General features: G+C 42.5%; 1 protein-coding gene across 7 annotated transcripts in view; it reads right to left on the bottom strand.

The window, feature by feature from the left end:
* Positions 1-348: 348 nt before the first annotated feature.
* The window catches only part of Zfp185 (zinc finger protein 185), a 45,759-nt gene continuing 21,129 nt past the window's right edge, over positions 349-24,978 (bottom strand). For all 7 annotated transcript variants that reach the window (NM_001433021.1, XM_087600808.1, NM_001433024.1 and 4 more), the window contains 8 exons: positions 19,928-20,122; positions 17,663-17,839; positions 15,900-16,010; positions 15,337-15,417; positions 13,427-13,498; positions 10,934-11,036; positions 3,193-3,291; positions 349-2,476 (listed from right to left, as the gene is read on the bottom strand). In NM_001433021.1, coding sequence (NP_001419950.1) covers positions 3,193-3,291; positions 10,934-11,036; positions 13,427-13,498; positions 15,337-15,417; positions 15,900-16,010; positions 17,663-17,839; positions 19,928-20,122 — 838 coding nt within the window. In that variant the 3' untranslated portion in view covers positions 349-2,476. The remainder of the gene's footprint in view (positions 2,477-3,192; positions 3,292-10,933; positions 11,037-13,426; positions 13,499-15,336; positions 15,418-15,899; positions 16,011-17,662; positions 17,840-19,927; positions 20,123-24,978) is intronic.

Below are 24,978 nucleotides of genomic sequence, written 5' to 3'. Positions count from 1 at the left end.
ATTTTCTGCGTCCTGGCTCCACAAAAGGATGTGCCCTGTGGCAGAGCAGACTCCGGGCTTCACACATCACACATCATCTTATTTTGTTTTAGGCAGGCTCACTCTAAGCAAAACAAAACAAGACAACAATTCACCTCTTCAGTGTTCCAAGATTACATCAGGGATCAGGCCTGTGAACTCTGAATGACCTGTCTCCTGAGTGCTAGGGTACAGGTACCAGCTACCATGTCCAGTTTTGTTTGGTAGCAAGAATGGCATCTGGTAAACCACATGCCTAAAACTACCAATTTATTATACTTAAGTGCACTCCTACACAATTGTTTTTAAAAGAAAATTATAATGCTGGTATGTAATATCTTAACATTTATTGTCATTTGTGTACATTAATGTGGATTAAACAAGTATAATTAAAACACTAAGCAATTAAAAAGAAGTAAATTAATGCAAAACCATCCGTCTGTTAGCTGCAGAATTTTGTGTCTAAGACACAAAAGGGCTGTTTTGGATTCAAATCAGTACTAACCTTACAAGCTGTCTGAGTATATTCCATATTTCTAAAACTCTTTAAATGGCAGAGTACACCTTTAAGGTGGGGAATTCATCAGATACAGAGCCTCTTCTTCCATCCCTGAGGCCTGTACTGACATGCCCAGGTAACTAAGGGAGTAACTTAGTGTTCTCTTATTAATTCATTTGGCACACATATGGTAATGCCCATCATCTGCTAAGTCCCATCCTAGAGCTGAACTTGAGAAGACTAGTTCATAATTAGTATCTGGGTGTGGAACAATGTACTCCTTCTCCTCTTCAGAGTACATGTAACAGATAGTCAAATAAATAGAATGTTCTTCTCTGATTACATGATAGGAAGAACAAGTCCACACTCAAATGTGTCTAGGGTTCAAATTCTGGAGAAAGAGAAGAGTTATAAGTAAATCCAACAAAGAGGCCTTCATTTTGCATCCCCAAGTCTTGAGGGCTATTTTTCCTTTCAAGGAGCTTCCAATTTAAGGCCGAGCCCAAAGGCAGCAGAGTGAAGTTGAATCCGAGCAGTGTATTAGTAAACTCAGGGATGAACCTGCGTCTGCTGGGTCAGACATCAGCTGGCAGTGTTTGAGTACCTGGGGACCTAGAAGTTGATGTTAGTTTGAGACAGATTCAGGACTAGAAAACAGGTCACAAAAGGCAATGTGATCAGGGCAGAGAGCCTACTGCACATCTCACTGGATAGCAAGCTTTTCTTTGAGAAGTTGCATAAGCCAAATTTGTTCCCATGTGAACACCTCTGTTTGTAGGAGAGGGAAAGGGAGCAGTTAAATTACCGTAGTGTTTCGAGGAGGGACCCAAGAAGCCCAGAGATGGGGTGAATTTCACACTTTTCAAAACCATTTCTAACACTACACTTCAGGGAAATATTTCACATTAGGAACAGGGGCCCTTCAAACAGCCTGACACATAGTCAGTGCCATTGTGGTTATCGCTTCTGGAGAAAGTATGGGCTCTGGGGGGTTGGGGGAGGAGAAAGGGAGAAAGAGAGAGACAACAGTGGTTCTACAGGAGTTTTCACACTTCTCTGAGCATTACTTTCTTCATTTCTAAACTGAAGATGAGAATATCTTAGAGATTATTAATTAGATCCAAGCCAGTGCTTTGTGGTAATGCCGGGTGTGTGGCGAAGTCTCAAGAAACCTTATCTGTTTTCTTCTTTACCCTTTTAAGATCTATACACCTTAAAAGCAGCTCAGAGAATAAAAGTCCAGAAATACTGAAGCTAAAGATTTTAACCAACTATGAAAATTCAAACGGACAAGGATATCCCTTTGGTTAGAAGCCTTCTAATAGTGTATCTTATCAAATTTAAAGCTGGGTAAACTTTCCAACATGTGCTGACATAACTGACTGGAAAAACTCAAAGGAGAATGGGAGGAGGTAATTTAAATCTGCTACACAATTCAATCAAAGACAATTAACTATTTCAAAAATTGTGAGAAATTTAAAAATACACACATCCACACACTCACACAGAATGAATAGACAAGCTAAACATTAGCCTATTGCCAACCCTTAGCATTCAATGCCTGTAATTTCCCTACCAGGGATCGTCAACAGTTTCTTTGGCTTGGCCCATCAGAAGTTTCAGAAAGTCTGCATAAGCTGATACCTAGACTTGTACCCATGTCTAACATACTGGGCCATCTGCACTCATTACAAAGCCAACATATCTTAGGGAAGTCAAAGTGGATTCATTTATATTGGAAGCAAGGATTTCAAGCCTGAACTGAGATATTCCTAAGGTATAAAAGGCTACACAAAAGTAATTATAACATCATTGTTATACAATCTTGAATGTATGCTACTTCAGTACAAGGTGGGCAGAAGTACAGTGGAACCATGGAGGATATAAGGGAGGAGGAGCCAACAATTTGGGTCAACTGGACAGCCAAAGACAGCTGGGGATCATCAGCTTCTGTTCAGCCTGGAGAGTCAAAAAAGGAAATAGAGGTAACAGTGAGACAAAGTAAGTATCCAATCCCTTACAGCCAGGTCTCTTGGGATAGATAACTAACTGTTGCAGTAATTGAGAGGCCAAGCCCAACACAAAAGCATTTCCTGGAGAGAAAGCAACATTCTAGGCAACCAAAGAGGGAAAATATGCTGTGTTCAGGCACTTGGGTCCATCCCACTGGCTACTGGCCCAGAGGATGCTTTTAGTCAACATCTTGGTTATGAAGCCTAAATCTAAAGCTATGCAAATAATGCCAGAAGACGGCAGAGAGCCTGGTGCTAGTTTGAGAGCTGAAGTGAGGTCGTGATTTTACCATATACCAACTACATGTTTGTTCAGAACCATTCCCTTTCTGCATCTTTATTATCTTGTTAAAAACTAGCCCCAGGTGTTCCAGGGTTAACAGATTCAGCTGAGGTTCTATATATTTCTATAAAGGAAGATACTATGACTCTAGCAACTTGGAAAGAGTCCCAGGGTGGGGGTGAGAGTAGGGAGGGGTTCATACATTTCTTAAGATCTCAAAGCAGCAAAGGACAAGGTCTTGAGATTCTCTAATTAGGTGACTGAAAAGTATAGCAGGGTCCTGAAGTAAAACCCAGGTCCAAACCAGGGCAAATTTTTGTTTTGCTCCTGTAGCTTAATGGGGCTCTGGGATGCTTATCCTACAAGCTTCCAGTACTCACCTAGAAGAGCTTCTCATAGCATTTCCCACAGTGGATGGTGTCACGGTGAATAAAGATCTGATCTAGGAGATCTCCCATTGGTTTATTGCAAATCTCACACTAAAAAAAGCAAAATGGAGGTCAGTACTAAAGCAGATGCTGTTGATGAATTGATGGCACATCCTGGACTTCCAAGGAGATAAGACATTGCAAACATAGATATTAAACATGATCTATAAAGCAACATAAACACACAATAAAACACCAAAAGTAAGCTGGCAGGGACTGGGTAGACGGCTGAGTCAGTAAAGCACTTGCTGCAGATTTGATCTCCAGAGCCCATATAAAAGCTGGGTGCAGAGGTACCAACCTGTAATCCCAGAGCTGGCAGGCATGGGATTTCTAGGGCTCTGAATACTATTTGTGCACTTAAATAACAGACAGCAACTGAGGAAGACATCCAGTGTTGCTATCTGGCCTATACCCCCCCCCAACACACACACACACACACACACACACACACACACACACTGGCAGGATGATCTCAGTATCCTGGTGAGGGGCTGCAGTTTCACAATCAGCCTGGGTTAAAATCTTGACTTTTATTTCTTAGCTGAATTAGATGGGCAAGTTACTGAAACTTTCCCAGCTTCCATTTCCTTACCTAGAAGATTAGGAGAGGCTGGAGGATGTGAATGTTTAAGGTCCAAAAGAAGGTGACAGTGTCCCATGGAAGAGAAGGACTCTGTTTTAGTAGCCCAGTCCCTCCTATAAACCTGTGTAACCAGGAATGTCAGTGGCAGGACTTCCTAACCCTGGCAGTTGATTAAAAAAGAGACCAAGAAGTGCCAGGTTTTCAAGAACTCTGTCTCCAGCCTGAGGCTTCTAGCTTCAGGCAACCAAAGGTACACGGGAAGGAGAGAACAGCCTTTAGAGAACCCCAAGTCCCATTGCTCATTCTTGCCCTTCTTATGGCAATCTGGGTACTTCTACTTCTCAACTTCTCCTGGCAAAGTATTCTTCAATGTAAATCAATTAGGCTTCTATTTCCTATATAATGTTTCTATCCTTTTAATTACTGTACACAAGACTGGAACATGGACTTAGAAAGGTGCTGATACATTGAGGGGTCACTTCTGGGCATGCAGAAAATGGACAAGCAATGTATATGAATGACACTAACCAATGTAATCTTGGGGGATTACTTCTCTTGGGGGAGCAAAAAGCAGCTGGGTAGTGCCAAGGATAAAATTTAGTGCCAACCCTGTTTCAACTGTGGGCAAGCAGGACACCAGGAAGTTGATTACATTGCTTTGCCTTGACAAGGTAGGCTGGTTCCTCCACCCCCAAGTTCCTACTCCACAGCAATGTTTGTCAAATCTTCTGGGCCAGGTGGTTGAAGATTGACACTGTCCTGGGACCTTTCCACCCAGTAACCATGGAGGAACCTAGGTTGATGACTGTCCAGGTAGCCAGTAAGTCTCTGCCATTTTTAATAGATTCAGAAGCTGTTCAGTCTGTAGTTCTTGCTTACTTAGGTAAAATTTATCCTCTTCAGGTCTCTGATAATGCTTACACTAGGCTAGTGACACCTTTGTCAGTGTGACAGCAGCAACCAAGGCCTCGGCTGGCTCCTCAGTTCTCTTTATGTGTAACATCAGGCCTCAGGCCTCACTCTCCTAGAGCTACAACTAGGCCTAGACACATTTTACCTTATTACCAGACTCAGAAGTGTTAAACTCAAAAAACAGATTTCAAAGTAACTTTTTACTATCCCTTTATTTAAAGAAACTTGCTTTACAATAACTGCTATCAGTAATCAACAACCCGTGTCTTATGGTGAATGATTGGATAGAAAAAAAGGTAATGTAAGGTCTGAGGATACAAGAGCTTAGGTTGTGAGGATCTAAGAAAGTTTATGGTCTAAGAAGTTATCTTAATGGTGTATATATGCAAGTTAAAAAGGTCTGAGGATGTGAAAGCTTAAGTTGTGATAAGAAAGTGGCTTAAGGTACAATATTTCAGATCTCTTTCCCTCTATGCTACTGTTGTAGTAAGACTTCAAAAGCTTAGAGGGTTTTTTTATACATTAATCAATGAAGTTCCAATAAGCTATTAATCTAGTTTTGCTAAAGCACTTCAAAATGTTATCATAGTCACAAGCTCAATATTTTAAATTTCCTTCAGTTGTCTTCTAAGTATAGATTTAAAAGTCTATACTTTTTTTTACTGTGCTTAAAAGGTCTGTCTAATCTATATACACACGGTCTTCTGGACAGAGGAGAAAGGCCCTGATTTCATGGTCTGGATTGGTACTGAAAATCAAGATCAAGTGAGCTTTTGCTCACTTCTGCTTCATGGGGAGTTTCCGTCCTCCCTGAACTTGCCTTAAAAAGTGTTTATACTTTTAACCCAAAATGATATCCCAGGCTTCTATTATGACACAAAGGTGGAAATTTACTGTTCAGCAATGGTAATGCTAATACATATATAAGACTTATCTCATATATCTAATATATGTAAGACAGTAAAAAAGTAACCTTAAAAAAACTCTTGTAAATTTTGGGGAATCAGCTTAAATCTACCTCTCTTCGGTCAAATGGACTCCAGATAAATACTGTCAATCAACGGCCTGTTTCTGCATTTGCCTTTTTCACTTATTCCTGAGGATAAATTTGTCCCCATTCCCCTGGTCTTGGGACTTCCCTCCCTCTACTAACAGGACCTTGGGCCCAGAAGTTTCAAATGTACACCTAAAATAAAATTTCTTCCTAAACTCAGCTTTACCTTCTGCCCCTAATATATCTGTTCCAATATCCTCCCAGCTTTAGGTGTTCCCTCAAAGTATGGATCCAAGACCAAAGCAGCTAGCCCCAGGTGGTCCAGCCTCATAGACTGCTTCAACTAAGCCTGCACTTTCCTAGTCCAAGACAGTCCTTCAGGAAGCCTGGACATTGAGGGAAACAGTCTGCTCTTCCTGGAATTGGCCTGCATACCAACTTTCTTGGGTCCTCAAAGATGTCAATGCCTTCAGACAGCAGGAAGCAGTCTAAAGAGCACAGCACCCCCATTCTTGCCTCATCATCACCCCTTCCTGTTTCCTGACCTTTTATAATAAACAAAAGGGAGGAATGTTAGAAATCAGGCACTCCTCCAGCCTACCCCTCAGAGCCTCTGTGCCTGCAGATAGCAGCCAGGTGCAGGTGCATTCCCACTGGTGCTACAAGTTACATATTTTCTATATGCAACACACATACTGTGTTCAGGGAGTGAGTGGCACTATTAGGAGGTGCAGCCTTGGAGTAGGTATGGCCTTGTTGGAGGAATTCAATCATTGTGGTGGAGGGCTTTGAGGATCCTTTGGTCAAACTCTGCCCAATGAGGAGGGTACTTCTGGCTGCCTTTGGATCAAACTATAGAACTCTTGGCTCCTCTGGCACTATGTCTGCCATGCTCTTTGTCCTGATGGACTGAATCTCTGAATCTGTAAGCCCCCATTAAATGCATTTTAGCGTCATCTATTTCCAAACTTGTTCTTTTTCATTCTTTCCCATGGTAGCAAATAATATCACATTCCTTTACTACAAGGCTCAGGCACAAACCCCTGGGATATCTTTTGAATCCTCACAACTTGCCACCCATGAGCAATCCAGCACCATTTTACCATCTTCATTGTCAAACTCCTCAGTCAATCTAGAGAGACCAGTTTCTCTAGATTGATTTGTGAATGAGAACTCCTAGAAAGAATCTGACTGACTGCTTCGAACATTAATGATGTGGAGAGGCTGGAATATTGAAGCCCAATTACAATTATCTTCCATTACCTTTGACCTACTAAACAGCAACTCTTCTTATCCTCTTACTAAAAAACAAAGACCTCACATCTTAACAAATAAAAACCCTTCTGGAATCTAGCAGTTAAGCAACCAATCAAATACTAAGTATGTACTTAATGTTTCCACCAATGTTGTTAAAGTATCTTGATTTATAGAATTAGTTGTTGTGAGAAAAATAAATGAGTATTTCAACCCCAGCTAGTTTTATGTTTGATTAATGTAGCAATTCAGCTTATAAAAGTAAGACCAAAAACAAAACAAAACCCTAACTGTAGGTAAGATTTCCCCTCAACTGGAGAAATTTATCATCTTAAATTGGTTTATTTTAAGCACTTAATTAAAAGCCATAGGTTATATATAGTATAATCAGAAATGGGCAATCTGTGCTTTAATTAAAATGTGAAATCATCTGTAACAAAATGATAAAATTTCTCATTCATAACAGTAAGTTATAAAACTTATGTAAGGTCAACAGTGACATTAAAATGAATTTAAATTTATAAAAAAATTAGACTTTATATCAAAGTTACACATCCTTTCTAAAATAGCTGTATATGTTCATCTCTCCCTCTGACTTCACCACTTCATTTTTCTCTCCTATATCAAAGGGGAGGACAGTGGCCTGTATTAAGATATTAAAAATTCCCATGTGTAAAGGTCACTTTCACTTGGAACACTAGACCCACACTTACCCGTCACATTTTTCTTTTAATGTTCATAATTAAGATTGTACTAAAATATCTTTATCACAAGCCAGTTGTAAAATTCCTTTCAAATTCTATAGTAAAGCCACAAATCTCAGTTTGGTTTGAGTTGAATTTCATAAAGCTTAGGGGACCACCTTAGATTGCTAAGTGTTAGGTAGCAAAGAAATCAGGACAAATTTCTGAGATGCCTCTAACATTCAAAGCAGACATGGCAGCCAGGCTCTCTGTACCTGTTACAGAGTTCTGGTTCTTCTTAGAAATTCTTCACTCCAGGACCTGAGCTTTGCTGCCCTTCCTTCAGCTTCTCCCTCCCATCAACATAAAGCCCAGCCATTGTAGGTTCATGCTGTCTTGGCTCTCTTGGCTCCTGGCTCTTCTCTTGGCCTCTTGCTCTACAGCTCCTCTTAGTTTCCCCCACCCTGCTCTTCTCTCCCTCTCTTGAACCTCACCTGTTTTTCTCTCATGGTTTAGTTCAGTCTGGACCCTTCCAGATGCCTCTGGCTGTTCTCTCCTTCATACTTGCAATAAACCCTTCTCCAGAACTATACCTAGGAGCAGTCATGTCCTCATTATTCATTCATCTGGTGCCAAAACCATGGGAGTAGCATATGAATTCCTTTCCAAGGAACCTGGCCTCTCTGAAATAGCCTGCTGATTTGACTTTCCTAAGGTATGTATGGATCATTTGTCTCTGCTGGCTTCTGCCACCTACCATATTATACTCCAAATTCAAGACGTCACTTCCTCAGACATATCTTCCCTCCATCTGCTCTAACCATTTGTCTCTCCTTGTGTACTTGGTAAGTGTCTCTCTGGCTCCTGCAACTTGCTACAACTTCTGTGCACTCATCATGCATCTCTTGGTCTCTCTGGCTCCTGGAGCCTCCTATATCCTCCTGGGATGTCTATCAACTGGGTACCTCTCTATCTCTCGGACCTGTTATGCCCATGAGGGCATCTCCTTACTCTTCCTCAAGTGTCTCCCAGTCCACCTCTTCAACAGTTTTGTCTGCTACCTTCTCTGTCTCTCTTCTCCTACTGGATAAATGTCACCCCAGAGTTGCCTGCTTTGTCTACTATTACTACAAAAGTCATACTGGTGTGCTAGGATGCTCCTCTTGTCCTACTGGGCCCCTGTCATGTAGAAAGGGATGCCTCTCCTTTGTGATTTGATACATTTCTCTCTGACAGCTCTCTCCTTCTGCTTGTATTGCAATTCTTGCAGCACTACACTTACCCACTCTGTTCCCGCTGGTCTCAGCTCCTTCCTGGAGCTTCCCCTTGCAGTCACACAGCTGTGCCTTCCGCTCTTTCCTTGCTTGCCTCCTCCCCCTCAGAGTTACCTGCTCTATCCCTCCTTATGCCCTCCAGAGCCTTGTATAGCCCTTCCTCTCCTTTTCCTTGGACTCAGACATTTTATTAAAACCTCACTGTCTTACAAGAAACAGCCTGGCCTAGGTACAGATCAATCAGTGGCCAAAGACTGGCACATTAGATTTTCCAACAACTTCTGCCACTGCACAAATGATCCCCAAATCTTATGTCTAAACTTGTTCTGCGCTACACTCCCAAAGATCTCTCGTCTCTAAGGTTGATTTTATTTTATTTTTTTGGGGGGGAGGTTCTTTTTTTCGGAGCTGGGGACCGAACCCAGGGCCTTGCGCTTCCTAGGTAAGGGCTCTACCACTGAGCTAAATCCCCAGCCCCTTGATTTTATTTTCTACTCTTAAAATTCTCCTATCTCTATAAGTTCTTTGCTCTCTACTCTTAAAGAAACCTCTTAAGACTATTTTGTAAACTATCTCAGGATTTGTAAGTTCATTAGGTATGGTTAAAAATCTGTAACAAAATTTAGCTTTAAAATTGTAATAAAAGACTTATAATGAAAAACCTATACATTGGTATCTTAATTTGATACAACTTACACTTGTTTAAAAAATAGATCTACACCTACATATAAGTAGATATTAGCCATAAAGCGCAGGATAACCACTCTACAATCCACAGACTCAGAGATGCCAAATAATACAGAAGGCCCAAGGGATGATGCTTGAATCTCACTCAGAAGGGGAAATAAAAATAGACATTGGAAGTGAATGGAGGGAGGGAACTGGATGGGAGAAGAGGTGGGGAGGTGAACAAGGCAGGAGGATCAGGTGTGGGGAGAGTCAGGACAGAGGGCAGCTGGGAAAAAGAAAGGAAATCGGTTGGGGAGCTTTATCTCAGGGATGAACCAGAGACCTGGGATGGAGGAGGCTCCTGGGAGTCTATGGGGGTGATCCCTAGCAGAGACTCCTAACAGCTGGGGATGTGGAGGACTGTAAGTAGCTACTGGCTAAGAAAATGCTGCTGATGAAGAGCTGTCACCAACAGATCTACCTGGATAAGGATCCTGCATGCTGCATGTACACTGTTGCAACCCAAAACATCTCAATTGGATTTAAGGCCAGCTTCATGGAAGGGAAATCATATCCCATACTCTAAGGCCTATCAAAGGCATTGGCTGGGGAGTGCATAGGCCCCATTGTGGAAAATACTGCTATTGTTGTTCATGGCTACAGACTATGCTGCTGTTAACTTTCATCAGGGAAGCTTTTTTTTTTTTTTTTGCAGTGAAAGGTAGTTACTGTAGACTTCTAACTAGTCACAGTGCTAATTGGTATGACTGTTGCTTAGGTCTAAGTGGGGGAAAATAATCATGCGTTTGTATTACTACCTTCCAAGACCCAGGAACCATCACAGAAGATGGAGTAGAACAAATGTAGGATTCAGGGCAGCTTGTAGGGTCACTGGTACCTCAGAAGTGGTGCAAGAGGCATATTGACTGACTTTGAGTGAAATAATGTCTTTCATCTGTTTTTGGTGCTCTATATTGGGTACATGGACATCTGTTCACATGTCCTCTAGGAAAATTTAATCCAATATCCTCTGATTTGTGCCATCCTATTCGTGCCAGTTAGAATGAATTGTATTTCTGTGTTGGGGCCTTTGTACTCAGTGACCTTCTATAAGGCATAGTTTTTTCCTAGGACACCTTTTTTTCTCCTTCACTCTGTTATTAGCCATGTAAACTGCCAACACTCCACTCTTCAGCTCACAGCCCCGCTGAGTCTCGGAGATTGTTGACAGCTGTGAACAGAAATCCAGTCTCCTGTGTACTTCCCACTCTCTGATGTGATTAGTTCTGTGCTCTTCAGAATACTCACACCTCTTTCTTACCTTAAAACAATACTCATGGCAGCAGATGCCAAGATGTTCAAGGGTAATCTTCGGACAGTCTTGGATCTCACGGCTACAGTAAGTACAGACCCCTTCAGTTGGTCTAGGAGATGGAAACAAGGATCAAGCAGTCAGGCTGCTTCCCACACTTCTGATATGATATAGCACATCTTCTAGGTTTGCCAGGAAACCTATGCCAAAGTGGTTCTCCAACTTGTCATTAATCTAAACCAGTCTTGACAGCCTCCTTCTCCATGCCTGGGACCATGGAGCTCACCCTTTCTTCTAGTTTCTATCAAGGCCACCCCATGTTTAGTTTGACTGCATAGCCTTCTCAGAACTCATGCTAAAGTCCTAAAAGATACTTACTTCTTGGTCAGTTGTATCCTCTGTTCCAAGATTCCTTTTATTTCTAAGAATCATCTCTGCTTTCCCACTTTTCTTTTCTTCCCCCAACAGGAACTGCTGAAACAGGCTCTATTCTCTCATCCTACAGGCTTAAATTAGGACTTCTGTCTTCTAGAGATGTAAACTTGGTTCCAACAGAAGTCAGGGTATTGCTAGCAACTAGGACCTAGCACTGTCATGGGTACAGATGTTTTAGTACTATGTGGTGGTTTGAATAAAAATGCCCCCCATGGGTCCATAGGGAGTGACATTATTAGGAGACCTTGTTGGAGGAACCATTTCACTGGGGAAGGGCTTTGAGGTCTCAGATGCTTAAGCCATACCTAGTGTCTCACTCTCTTCCTGCTGCCTGTGGATCCAGATGTAGAACTCTCAGCTACCTCTCAAGTACCATGTCTGCCTGTGTGCTGCTATGATTCCTGACATGATGATCATGGACTAAACTTCTGAATCATAAGATAGCCCCAATTAAATGTTTCCCTTTCTAAGAGTTCCCATGGCCATAGTGTTTCTTCACAGAAATGGAAACCCTAAGACACCTTGCCATCCTGCTGGTGGCCTATAGCTGACTCTCTGGACATAAGAAATGCCTGAGAATCCTCTTCTCAGTGCATCCCTGATTCTTCCATGTTCTTTGTGTACCCTTGTGCACAAGTGACTGGAGTTGCCTTGGAGAGAATCCCAATTCTGTGACTAAGTCCAGTGATTAATCAGTAATGTTAGATTCTAGATTTATTATTGGAACAATGGAGAGACACAGCACCATGGTATTTGAACTGCCATGCTTCTTGAAAATGATATATTTCATTTGGTCCTATATAACTGAAAAATTCCCAGGCATCTCAGCAGTCTACCTTCCATGGTTTATACAAAGCTTGGGTGTATCCTCCAGAGATTCATGTGTTAGAAGCTTTGTCCTTACTATATAGCAATATGACATGTGGTAAGACTTTTAAGAGTTATGGCCTAGAAAGAGGTAAAGAAGTCATTGTAGGTGCTTCCTTCTTTGTTTGCATGCTTGTTTTTGAGACAAAGTCTCACTGTGTAGCCCTAGGTGGCCTGAAACTTGCTATGTAGTCCAGGCTGGCCTCAAATTTACTGAGATCCACCTGCCTTTGCCTCCTGAGTCCTAGGAATAAAGGCATGTGCCACCATACCCAGCCTTGGGCATTTTGGTAAAGTAGCATATACAGACTATAAAATTACCTGATGATGAGACTTACCAAGTGATCTATGACTGTCCAGAATTTAGTAATCTGCCATAATAGAAGAGACACTATCACCCTATTTATAAGTTCTGTACTTGTTTGTGTTGGGGTAAAGGAAACACACTGTTGATATTTGCTTTATCTTAACTTTCTCCCCAGTCTAGCTGTGGCGTCTGAGTGTAAAGCACAGTAAGTTAGATTTTATAATAAGTGAGAAGACATATGGCAGAGGAGAAATATCCATAACCTATTAGTAGTCAAGCCTCAAGATTGATTTCTGGCTCTGCCAGTAACTAACTTCCTGTGACATATTCCTCTTTCCCCTTTTCCTCACTGTAACCTGGGTACATCCACTCTCTGATGCACATTCTTTTCTTTCCTATGCCAAGATTTAAAAATAGCCCTTTTTTGTCCTAATTTAGGATCAGTTCCATGACTCCAGGGCACTGTGCCTTCTTAGTTTTGTCTTCTTGATGATAAAACAGACAAACAAACAAACAAACAAACAAACAAAAACATTTTTCTCTCCACACCAATGACCTGTGTAGTTGTTTCTTCCGGAATCTATTCAGTTGTGCGAGTTAGTCAAATGAGTCGTTAGACTCTATCCCTAAGAGTCGCATCTTGCTGATAACAACCTCCCTAGGCTTTCCTTCAGACCTTTTGCATCTATTCTTCATCTTGGTTTCCAGGCTTCAGTTGCCAGAAATATGACATCCAGATTGGGGTAGTACCACCTTATGCTGTCTCCCTTGTATGACACAACTGCAAACAGATCAAAAGCTTCAAAGAAGCAGAGGAAGACCCATGTGAAGATCTTCCTTAGTGCTCTCTCACCTGTAGACCTGGAAGACCTTTGTCAAGAAAGCAGACATACCTGTCAGAAGGTGGAGTGCCATCACGGGGGGCTTTCTTTGCCAGATCCAATGAGTCTTCAATGCAGCTGGTACTGCAAGAAGTGTAATGGAGAAGAGAGCACAACATAAGCCGCATCATTGTCATAGTCATACGTAGAAGATGCTTTTCTCATTAGCCTTGTGGCCACAATTAGAGACATAACTGCACTAACATTCATCACTGTTGTGATGAGAAATGGCCTTTGGTACAATAGGGACTTATACTAAGGAGGCACACTTTTCTTGGTGAGGAGTTCTTTCATGGTGAATGAAGAAGACACCCTATGGAAAGATTCTTGACATTTATGTACCAGTGGGACCCTCAGTTCCTTTGACCAGCAGGAAAAAAAATAGAGTCTTACTACATATGATATGTATGGGTTACTATGGGAAATTTCAGGAGCCCATACACTGAAAAATCAAAAACTACATATACTGCCTACTTTTATGTGAACTTGACACAAGCAAGAGTCATTTGAGAGATGGGAACACTTGAGGAAATGTCTTCATAAGATCAACCTGTAGAAAAGGCTGTAGAGCAGTATCTTAATTAGTGATTGACATGGGAAGCCCAGCCTATTTTGAGTGGGGCCACTCCTAGGCTAGTTGTCCTAGATTCTGTAAGAAAGCAGGCTGAACAAGCCATCAAGAGCAAGCCAGAGAGCAGCACCCCTCCACAGCTTCTGCATCAGCTTCTGCCTCTAGGTTCCTGCCCTGTTTGAGTGCCTGTCCTGACTTCCTTAGATGATGGACCATGATGTAGAAGTGTAAGGACTTATTCCCCAAGTGGTTTGTGGTCATGGTGATGTTTCGTCTCTGCAGTAGCAACCCTAATCAAGATAGATATTGGTACCAGGAGTGGGGTACAGGTGTGAGAGACCTTACCACATTGTTTGGGGAGGATTGTGGAAAGAATTTGGAAATTTGGCTGGAAAAATCCATTGCGCTGCCTAAGTCTGCTGAGCTGTTCTATGGTAACTTGGAAGATAAGAATGCTGAGAGCAATGCAGATGAGGGAGGCCTGGTTTGTGAGGTGCCAGAGAGCAGTTACAGGGTCACTTAAAGACTCTATGAAAGGCTTATATATTCTCATTAAGAATCTATGGTACTGGTTAACTGGGGCAGATGAATTGGCTGTGATTAACAGGAGACACTAAATTGAATCCTTTCCTATACTGGGATAATCAGTGCTGGTTGGCTGCATTAGTGGGGATCACCAGCATTATTGAGGTAAAGCCTTCTGGGAAGTAGGTCCTCAGCATTAGCACTCAGAAGCTCTGTTCCAGAGGTGGGCAAGGCTCCACCTTGTGCTGGCAGCTGAACTCGGCAGTGTAAGAGTCACCCAGGTGCCACTGGATTTGATGGCATGAAGTAGTGAGTATGGAGAGCAGTGGGGGCTTTATGCTGTATGGCAGGACTGGACTCCCTGAAGAGAGGCTGGGAGAGGCTGTTATTGGTGAAAGTGCAGTCCACTTGCAGCAAGAGACCCCATTTGGCTTAACAGCAATATGTTTGTATTTCAAGCTGATAGGGCCAATAGTGCTGGCAAGTTTTAAATCCAGTTGACACAAGCTAGACTGTGGGTGGGTGGAACATCACTGGAAAGACTTGGAAGTAACTTCCTGCATGGCATCAGAAAGCAAACAGACAAGGGGTTCAGTGAGGCCACCTAGCATGGGGTCTAGATTTTCTATCTACCAAATTAGAAAGAAAATCTGAAAATCCATAAATCATGCATTAGTAGGCACTTGCAGTATGCTGTCATTCACTGGATGCTTACCCAGTAGGTATTGTCCACTGAATCCTGCTTGAGGTAGCAGGATTTAGGAATGAAGGCAACAGTAGGCCTGGTACAGGCTATGACAACAGAGCACCTGAAACTTGTTCTTACCTGTCACAGTGTGAAAACACTGGCTTCCCAGAAGACACTTCACTAGCATTCATGTATTCCTTCACGAAAAGAATCCCTTTGCTGTAGAAGGAGCACAGCGGAATAGGACATGTACTAGAAGATTCTATGGGACTGGACCGCACCCACAGAGAAGGGTCAGTGCCCCCAGCCCAGTGTGAAGGAAATACAGACACTCATGTAAAGGCCTAGGGTAGAGGGGCTAGTGAGCTTCACAAGCCAGGCTTCAAGGGAAGCTGCAGGCAAATGGCAGGATGCCAGTGCCATTTTACACGTAGACTAGTTCTTTCCACATAGTGCCTTCCCTGAAGCAGTCACCTGCTACACTTCACACTCTATTATGAATCGGGTTTCAGGTGCCTACAAGGAACCTTAATCTATGGAGGCTTTGGGAACAAGGTCTTCTTCAGGCTGGCTCAATGTAGCCCCACCCTTGACCCTCATTTCCATGTTCCAGTAGCCTGCAGAGGCTTTCTAAAGCATAGATTAAGGTTCCTTGTCCCCATGCTCAAGGACATTAAGACTTGATAGATGGCCCTTCTTACATAGTTGAGCTGGAGTCCACCTCACTTGAGGCACCAGCAACAGTCAATTGAGATTGTTCGGAGGTGTTGGAGACAGTAACAGTGGCAATGCTGCTTGAAGGGCTTTTCTGACTGAAAGAAATGGAGAAAAGAGTAAGCACGTCTCTACTTCTTGATTCAAATAGGCCTTATATTGTAAGGTATCTTGTTGGGGCAAACATATGAAGGAATATTTTTTTAATAGACACAGGTGAAAGACTAAGACTTGTAAGGGAATGTTTAGCTGAAGCAGACATAAGAGAAAGGGTTTTTTTTTGTTGTTGTTGTTAAAGTAAGTACATGAAAAGATGTGATAAAGGATTTTTCATTAACCATATGAATGTATTGGTCTGTCTTATATTGTGTACTTGTTATATTTGTTAGAACTCTACAGAATGAAACATTAAGAAACTTTTGTTGGTATGCTAGAGTTTTTGTCACTTTTGTGCATTTGGGCTGATTGACAAAGTGATGTCATCTGAGACAGACACATGTGCAAGAGCCTTGGAGGACACATGTTTAGAGGACATATAAAAAGGACTTGACAGACAGTGACAGAGGCTGAGTTTGGCTTGTTTACAGAACTAGTTGTATAATGTTTGTTGGTCTCTTGTCTTTGTTGATTTTTGTTTTGTTGAGGGAGACATAGTTGAGAAGTTTTCCTGGCATCTCTTTGGGTGTCTCTTGTTGACTTGAGCTGAGTCCAAGGCCTGGCTGTCTGTTGATTTGTGTTTCTTATTTCAACTCTATCAAATTTGTTCATCTATAAAGTTTTGTGAATGGATTGAGCTATTGCTATTAACCTATGAATTAAATTGTTGATTTTTTAGACAATACAGATGGCAGTTATTTTAAAGAACTTTAAAAAATGTCTATTTTTTAAAATATCCTTTCTTTCCCACTACCTCTGGTGGATGGTGGGCTAAAAGAGAGTTTAAAGTATTTAAGAACCATCATTTAAAAATGGGCCTTAAAATTTAAAGTTACAGAATACTGAGGATTGCTGATTTAATCCCAGCCTCTAATGGATTTTATTAATAAAGAAGAATTGACATAATATTTTAGCATAGAGAACAATCATAATATACTTTAAAAATAATATATAAACAACCTTGGTATGGACAGGCTTTTCTAAGACTAGGAGTCAGAAAGGTCACAGTGGGGGAGGCCTGAATTGCTCACGGAAATGCTTTTTATTTCGTACTGCCTTATACCTTGGTTTTTTGGGCTGTCACAGAAAACTTTTAACCCTTGTTTCCTCAAACTACTGCTGCCATCCTATTTCAGCCATCATATACTCCTAGGTCAGCACTACAGAGGTGAATTATTGACTCACTGGTCCCTCTCGGGCCATCCTGGTGTTAGTAACAGTGAAAGAACTCATCCAACTGGCAGCTTAATTATGCAGTAATCTCATTCACACCAGCTTCTACCTTTCTCAGACCTTACAACCCCATGATGGGGTTGTAAAACACCCCATAATCGTAACTCCAACCCACACTGTTTCTCAGCTCCAACTGGTTTCTGGAGCAAGGCAACATGTTGCTCTTGTTCAAACAGATCTGATGCTAGGACTCCAAGAGACCACCTGCACTCAAATCCTTGTTTGGTGTGCTTTCTGCTGCTTTTTAGCCTCTCATGTCTGTGAAGAGAAAAAGGCTTGTGCTGTAAGTGCATGTGTTTGTCCTGGGTTGTAGGCCCTGACAGCTGGGCTGGGGCAGTAAGAGGGTAGTTCAGGCCCTTACTTGTTGGTATAATCCTCTACTTTGATTTGCTGCTGGGGTTTGCTGGGGCTACTCTGTGGCTTTGGAATGCTGAGATCTGCAAGTTGTTGAGAAGCCACATTTGAGTCACCATGTATCTCCTGTAAGGCGTGGATGTTCTTGGGGGCTGTATTTTTCTTCTCACAAGCATCTGGAGTGCTGAGAAAGAATGAATATTATATATCATACAATACTCTGCAGAGAAGAGCAGAGACCTGGCCCTTGCTGATTTCTGGAATCTGAATATTACTTCCCAAGGGCATAGGGGGAATCCATCTCAGGAAGCAAGCCCCCTCCCCCCGCAACTCCCAGAAAGCAAGCAGTTTTGAAATGGTCCTAAGTTGAACCATCAAGAAATGAGAAGATAAAGAAAATAGGAGAGTTGAGGTCAGAAGTTCTTGCACAAGCTTATGGCTTATGCCAAGCATGTTCCTGGTTTAGTGACAGTTATGTTCCTTTTCTATACACCAGGCCCTCAGGGAATGCCTTGGATGAATCTATCCAGTAATAGCTTGCCTCCTTTTATTTTATAATTTTCAAATCCCCTAACATGCAGCATATTTAAGACCTCTTATCGTTTCTCTTTAGACTTTCTTGTTTTGTAAGCTTCCATTGTGTTTTAGCATACTTATAACTAAGCACTGCCAAGGTTGAGAAGGCAGGAACCAAGTTATATTTGTCCATGTCCTGAACTGACTTCCCTTTATTCACCTGTAAGTGTCTCAGATACTGAGCCTTTTCTTTCTTACAGTAATAAGACCACAGCATGAGCTCTTGAACACGTGAACTCTTCTCCTTACCCTTCTGTATAGTGTTTCCGCCCTTGTATGAACCCTCCACTTTATCCTGTAGCTACAATCATCCAGTTAATCCTCTTTACACCTTCCAATTCACACCCAACACTGACAGCTATGCACCCCTACTACCTGTGCCTCCTTAGTTCATGTTCCCTTCTCAATCTATAATACAAATAATACTCCATCCTAACCACCCTACTGCCTCCCCCAAGGCAGCCACATTAGATGAGCCAGATTCGTGGTTCAGGCTAGCCAGACAACTGCCCAGAGGATTTTCTTAAGAAAAGCAGAGACTATACACTGGCTTCCAGGCTGTTCTTGTATGCTCCCTTCACTTGTCATATACAAACTGACAACTCTCAGCTCCAGTCAGTGGTCAGATCTTTACTCAACTCCAGCCTACAGGGTTTCTTGTCACCTGGATCTCCTATGGGCTCTTCAAAGTCAAAACGGCCCAATGACCTTAACATTGTCACATCTGCACAGCAGCTCTTCTAACTTCCTCATCCTCAGCTAGTTCCTTTCAGCATCCAGCCTGTCACCCCAAACAGAAATCTGGAAGCATCCTTGGGTACCACTTTTCCATTACCATTACCTTTAATTAAAGTCAGCAACCCTTACAGCTGTATCAGGTCGCTCTCAGCCTGAGCCACAGATTCTGCCTTGTGCTGCTGTACACCTCCCTGGCCTGACACTCCTCTAACTCATCTTCTTGAACTCCTCTCCTAGTTGAAAAGCATTGCTGGCCTTTTGGATCCTCAGGGTATAGTTTGCAGTCACTAGCTCAGGAACAAGTGACTGCTTAGTTTCCTTTCAGGGGTTCCTGACAAGGGTACCAGTTAGCTTTTATTCCGTGTAATCACTTTAAGTCTATACTCACTGTAGTGGTCCAAGAAGTAGCACTATTAGGAGGTGTGGCCTTGTTGGAATAGGTGTGTCACTGTGAGCATGGGCTTTGATATCATTGTCCTAGCTGCCTAGAAGTCAGTATTCTGCTAGCAGCCTTCAGATGAAGATGTAGAACTCTCAGCTCCTCCTGCACCGTGCCTGCCTGGACACTGCCATGTTTCTGCCTTGATGATAAATGGACTGAACCTCTGAATCTGTAAGCCAGCCCCATAGTCCATGTCACCCGTGCTCTGTCATACTTTGATATCACCACTGTATAAAGAAAAATAGTCTAGAAGTCCACCCATGTACACTCTGGGAAACAACTTCCTCTTTGCTTCATGCACCAGGAAATAGCCAGACTTCTGTTGATCACAGTTGCATTTCAATTTATCAAATCCCAGGAAGCAGTCAACACCACCTTAGGACCAGGGTATCAACATTCTGAGCACACTCAGAGAACCCAGGCAGTGGCCTGGAGTAAGAAAGACAATTCCCACCCATGTTCTGACCCTGGCAGAAACCTTGATCATGGGCAGCAGGAGGCCAGTGTAAGACTAACCTGCTGGCACAAGCATCATGTTTGACGAGCTGATTGAGTGCACTGGGGTTGCTCTGCAGATGGGGGGTGCTGGGATCTGCAGCATATTCAGTGGTTGTTAGTAGGTCTCCTTGGTCACCTTTCATATCATCAGGCATCTCTTGCCAGGCCTCGATGGTCTTGGGGTCCATATTTGTCTTATAATCACCTGAGGGGCTGAGGAAGAACAAGTATCATATAGAAAGAGGCACAAGGTACTGGCTCTTGTTGTCCCACTGTACTCTGACATAAACAGCTCAAGTGACACCTAAACTATGAAGGCTTCCTTAGTTTGCCTGCAATATACTCTCGAAGGTGGGGGCTACAAGAAAAAGTCAATGGTGTTGCACACCTGTCTCTTTGTTCCACCAGCTTAGAAGCTCCCTGCAGAAGAAGAACATATTATCAATGACTACTATCCCTGAAACTCACTTATGAAAGTTAAGGCCATAGCAGGGAGGCTCTAAGCTGGCAGAACAAAGAGAATGAGTGGTGGCCATGCTTTTCAGGGACTATATTGTAAAACTAATTGAAGTTTTCAGCCTCAGGTAAAGGAAAACTAAAACTCCTCTTGGGGGGAAGGGAAGCAATTGTCACCTCCAGCTGTACCAGGAAGAAGTAGTACTCAGCGAATGGAGGCGAGATTCTCCAGGAAGAGCAATATGGGGATATCCTAGGCCTTGAAGCAGGGCAACTGAATTTTCAAGAGTTGCAACCTTTATTGGTCATGAAAAAATATTGGCCAAACACTCAAAGGATGCCTTTCTGTGCAATATAACATCCTGAGGGGGTATATTAGTTTCCTGCCACTCAGCCTCAGCTACTGCTAAACTGGAGTGGGTAGGGAGGGAGGTCCGTGGGATGTGAGATTTGTTGTATTCTCTGAAACCTTCACAGACTCAGGTAGCTTAAGGCTGCCACTGCCATTTTTTTTACCTCACTACATACTGCACAGGAGGCAATGCTACTTTCTACACAATGTAATCTGTTGCCTAACCACTGTTGCCAGCACTGAGAACATGTCTAAAACTTACCTTCTTCTGTCAAATACAAACTAGAAAAAGCCCACACTTGCAACACAACAAAGAGGAAAACAATTTATGTCTTAGATTTAGTATGTGATAAAATTTTGAAGGAAAAAGGCAAGACAGTGTGCTATCAAATGACTGAATAAACAAAAAAAAACTGGCAGTGGGGAACTTTATCTTGAAGAATTTAAAACGGTAGCATTTGATAATATTTTGTACACCACCAGTGTCCTGCGCGTTTTACATATGTAAACCCGTTTAACTTTTTAAACTTTTTATGTTAAGAACTATTTCCACTATTGTTCCTGTAAGAGCTGAATAACATGCCGAAGGTCCCAAAAAGTTACCTCGGGCTTACATTCATGCCCAAGAATCCCCGAGTTTAGTCCACTATGCACAATCAAATGAACATTGGTCAAAGTCCTTACAGCTTCTGACAGTTAAACTTTGTTACCTGGGCCTGTCCTCAAGCCCCCCAGTCAGTCTGTTTTAACAAAAAAAAAGGGGGGGGGAGGGAACTGTGAATTCACAGTCGAGGAAAGTCAGTCCTGGTTGGAGGGCCAAATGGCCCTTGAGGTCCAGGTTTGGTCACTCCTAAGTAGGCTACTGTAGCCAACCGCCCTCTGACATTGCTAGTGGGGGATGGGTAACCGGAGCACACTGGCGCAACATGAACCATTTATGATCTTTCAGCGCCATCTCGTGGCTGGAGCTAGCACTGCCTCAGGAGGAGCCCCTTAGAAGCCAGTCTCTGGAGCAGCCATTTCGCACTCTCCTCTCATTGCTGGCAACTTCAGCCTGAGCTAGCGGCTGCAGGAAATGGCCGCGCGAGTAGGCGTATCCTTACCCTGGCGCCGGTCAGCTTATCATGCGCATGCGCATGCGCGTGCGCGCACCAGCAGGCAGCGAACCAAATACGTCTGCGCAACTGAAATGTGCTGCAGTCACGGGTGCAGGCATTCTGTATTCGTGGTGCTGTCTGCGGCAGTTCCATGTTTAGCCATGCCTCAGTGTGTGTGTGTTCTCCCAAAGTGAACACAAGGGCTAGAGTGGAGCTTGTAAACCTTAACATTAACGCTTTGGGCTGGATAATACTGCTGTGTGTGTTCAGAAGAATCACGTGGTCGGTTAGCACCGTCTATGATTCATATCCTTTAGAAGCCACCCTAAGTTGTGGCAACCAAAAAAAAAAAATCTTCGGTTACTACTGTATGACGCAAGACGGTAGGAGGTGGGCAGAACAAACCTCTGATTAAGAACTGCCATCTCAAATGTATACTGGAGAGGAATGCTTAAGAAAAATGCTGGAGACATATCCTCAGGAAATTAAACAAAAATCTCAAGAAGTGTTTTGTTATTAATACTGCCCCAGGCGACGGGCTGGAAAGATGGTTCAGCAATGAAGAGCACTGTCTACTCTATAGAAATCTTAAGTTTTATTCCAAGCACGCACATATAGCTAGAAATAGTCTTTAACTCTAGTCTCCAAGGATCCATGGTGTGCAAACACACATGTGTAGGCAAAACACTCATACAAATAAAATTTTTAAAAATTTAAATGGGGAAAAACAATCTAAACAGCCAGTTATTAAACAGTGTCATCAGAAATGTTTGCCTTAATTTTTCAAGCTGCCAAATATTAGAGGAATGTTACTGTCTGGACCTGGGCTCTGCCGTTGGGCAGATTTAGAATTTATTGCTAGTTGCGCATCACACGTGCGGACCCAGGTTTCCTCCCGATCAAATTGCACAATCAGAAATCCTTTGGGGAATGATAATACCAGATCAGTATACCAGCTGGAAGGTGGCATTGGGCTTCAAACACATTTCAACTAGCTTTGCTGAAGTTTCTCTTTGAGGATGTTCATTAGGAATCAGCTGCCACAGGTATGATTTTGGTAACCTTTCTGTTTGTTTCTCCATTTGCCCATCTCACAAGGTTATTGGGGCAACTGTGAAGTACATAAAGACAACAGCCTGCAACTATCATCACCTAATATGTTCACTCAGTGCTAATGTTTAAAATTTAAAAGAAAAAATGGTGCATAACAAGGCCTGTAGCTTATAGATCCACTTTCCATGCCACCTCCCAGCATGCGATTTAAAGTAAGAAGGTGACTGTAGTGTGATAAAATTCAAATACCTATTCACGTTTAAGTCCATAAACCACAGCAGTTCTTGTTTAGATTAAAAACCTGGTTGGTAAAAGTTTCATTATATGGACCAAGGCCCAGCTATTCTATGCTTTGGAACATGTTATGTCCCAGGTCCTGATAAAAGACCCTGTCTCAGAAAACAAGATGTGTGGTGCTTAAGGAATGACACTAGAAGTTGATCTGTGGTCACACAGACACACACACACACACACACACACACACACACACAGACACAGACACACACACAGACACACACACAGACACACACAGACACACAGACACACACACACACACACACACACACACACACACACACACACACACACTCATCCCAGAGAGGGAGACTATAATAGATCAAATTATGAATGTTACCCAAACACATGGACTTGCATCCACATATACATCCACATATACATCCAAAATCAAACTAGTATAAGTAAGATAACTATGACAGACTGCACTAAATCCTACAAATCTAGAAAGATACTTCATGCTATTTTGCAAATGACTTTGAGGTTTAGCTACACTGAAAACAAATTTGTTTTATGAGGGTTGTAAACAGGAAGGATGACTCCAAAAAGAAAGCCACCAGAAGCAGACTAGATCAGATAGATGTCTTCTATAATAGCCAACAGCACTCTGAAATAGTTGGCACCATTGTGGTACAGGAGAAAGAAAAGGCTGGATAGGGAGTCCTGACTGCCATGCAGAACTATGGGAGCTAGCGACAGGAGTTTGGCCTTAATTTCAAGGAAATAGAGAGCCATTGGAAAGTTGAAAGAGGAGAATAAACACATTGTGGTTTATTTAGGGAAGATTGTTCTGATGCCTACACAGATAGCAAAAAGATACATTAGTGGCAACTCACAGAACTGAGTCTCTAGCTGAAAGGCATTTCCTACATTACTGTATCTGGCTCCAGGCATCCACTGCAACTAGGTAAATTAGTGAGAAAATGAAAACGCTGAGAGAACTGAGCAGAGAGACCCTTACTCAAGTCTTGGGAAATCGCGGACCCCAGACACAGAGAGACCATTTTGGATGTAATAAGCAAAGGCGAGGTTTATTACGGAGACCTATTACAGAGATCTCCGGGCCGACACATATCCCACGCAGGAGACAGAGGTGTCGACCCCGAAACTCAAAAGTCAGAGGGTTATATAGAGAAGGCTAGGGGGTTTTGGCGTGGTTACATACAATTGGCTCATTCAAACATAGCAGTGAGAACAAAGCAGAAAGAGTACGTGTTAGAAGTCAGGGGCTTATCAGGGTCTGGAGGATGGCTCTGAGTGAGCTGGGGGGAGATGTCTTTCTGTCAGACGTCCCATGAATCAGTCCCATTAACTCAGGCTGGTTCCTGCATTCCTTTTCTTTATGGCTTGTCAGTCCTGTCTGAACAGTGTTTCCTGTGCTCCTTTATCTTTATGGCCTGCTAGTCCTGGCTGTAGGGCTTAGCCCTGGGTCTGTGGCCTTTTGGGGTTTATTCTTTTAATTTTTATATTTCTAAACCTAGAATTCGTATAATTCTCTTTTCATTCCCGTCTTCTCCTACTAAATAATTCTAATCTTAGAATTTTGATATCAAGTCTCGTATTTGGTCTCACCAGTTGTCCTAACTGACTGGTACTGTTGTCTCAGAACCATCAACCGCACAGCACCCACTCGATTTTTAACAAAAGCAATTAACCTGTTTGTCACGCAGGGGCCAAAAACTAAAACCAAGAAAATTATTAATAATGGCCCAGCTGTAGCAGAGAGTAGGGTAGTCATCCAGGGAGATCTACTAAACTAGCTCTCGAACCATCTCTGATGTGTTTTTCTGTCTGTCTTTTGTCTAACCTTTTTCTAA

This window comes from Rattus norvegicus, chromosome X, assembly GCF_021556685.1.
Source record: "Rattus norvegicus strain SHRSP/BbbUtx chromosome X, alternate assembly SHRSP_T2T, whole genome shotgun sequence".
Classification (NCBI taxonomy): Eukaryota; Metazoa; Chordata; class Mammalia; order Rodentia; family Muridae; genus Rattus; species Rattus norvegicus.
Note: the sequence above shows the minus strand (reverse complement) of the source record. Positions and strands in the feature narration are given on the sequence as shown.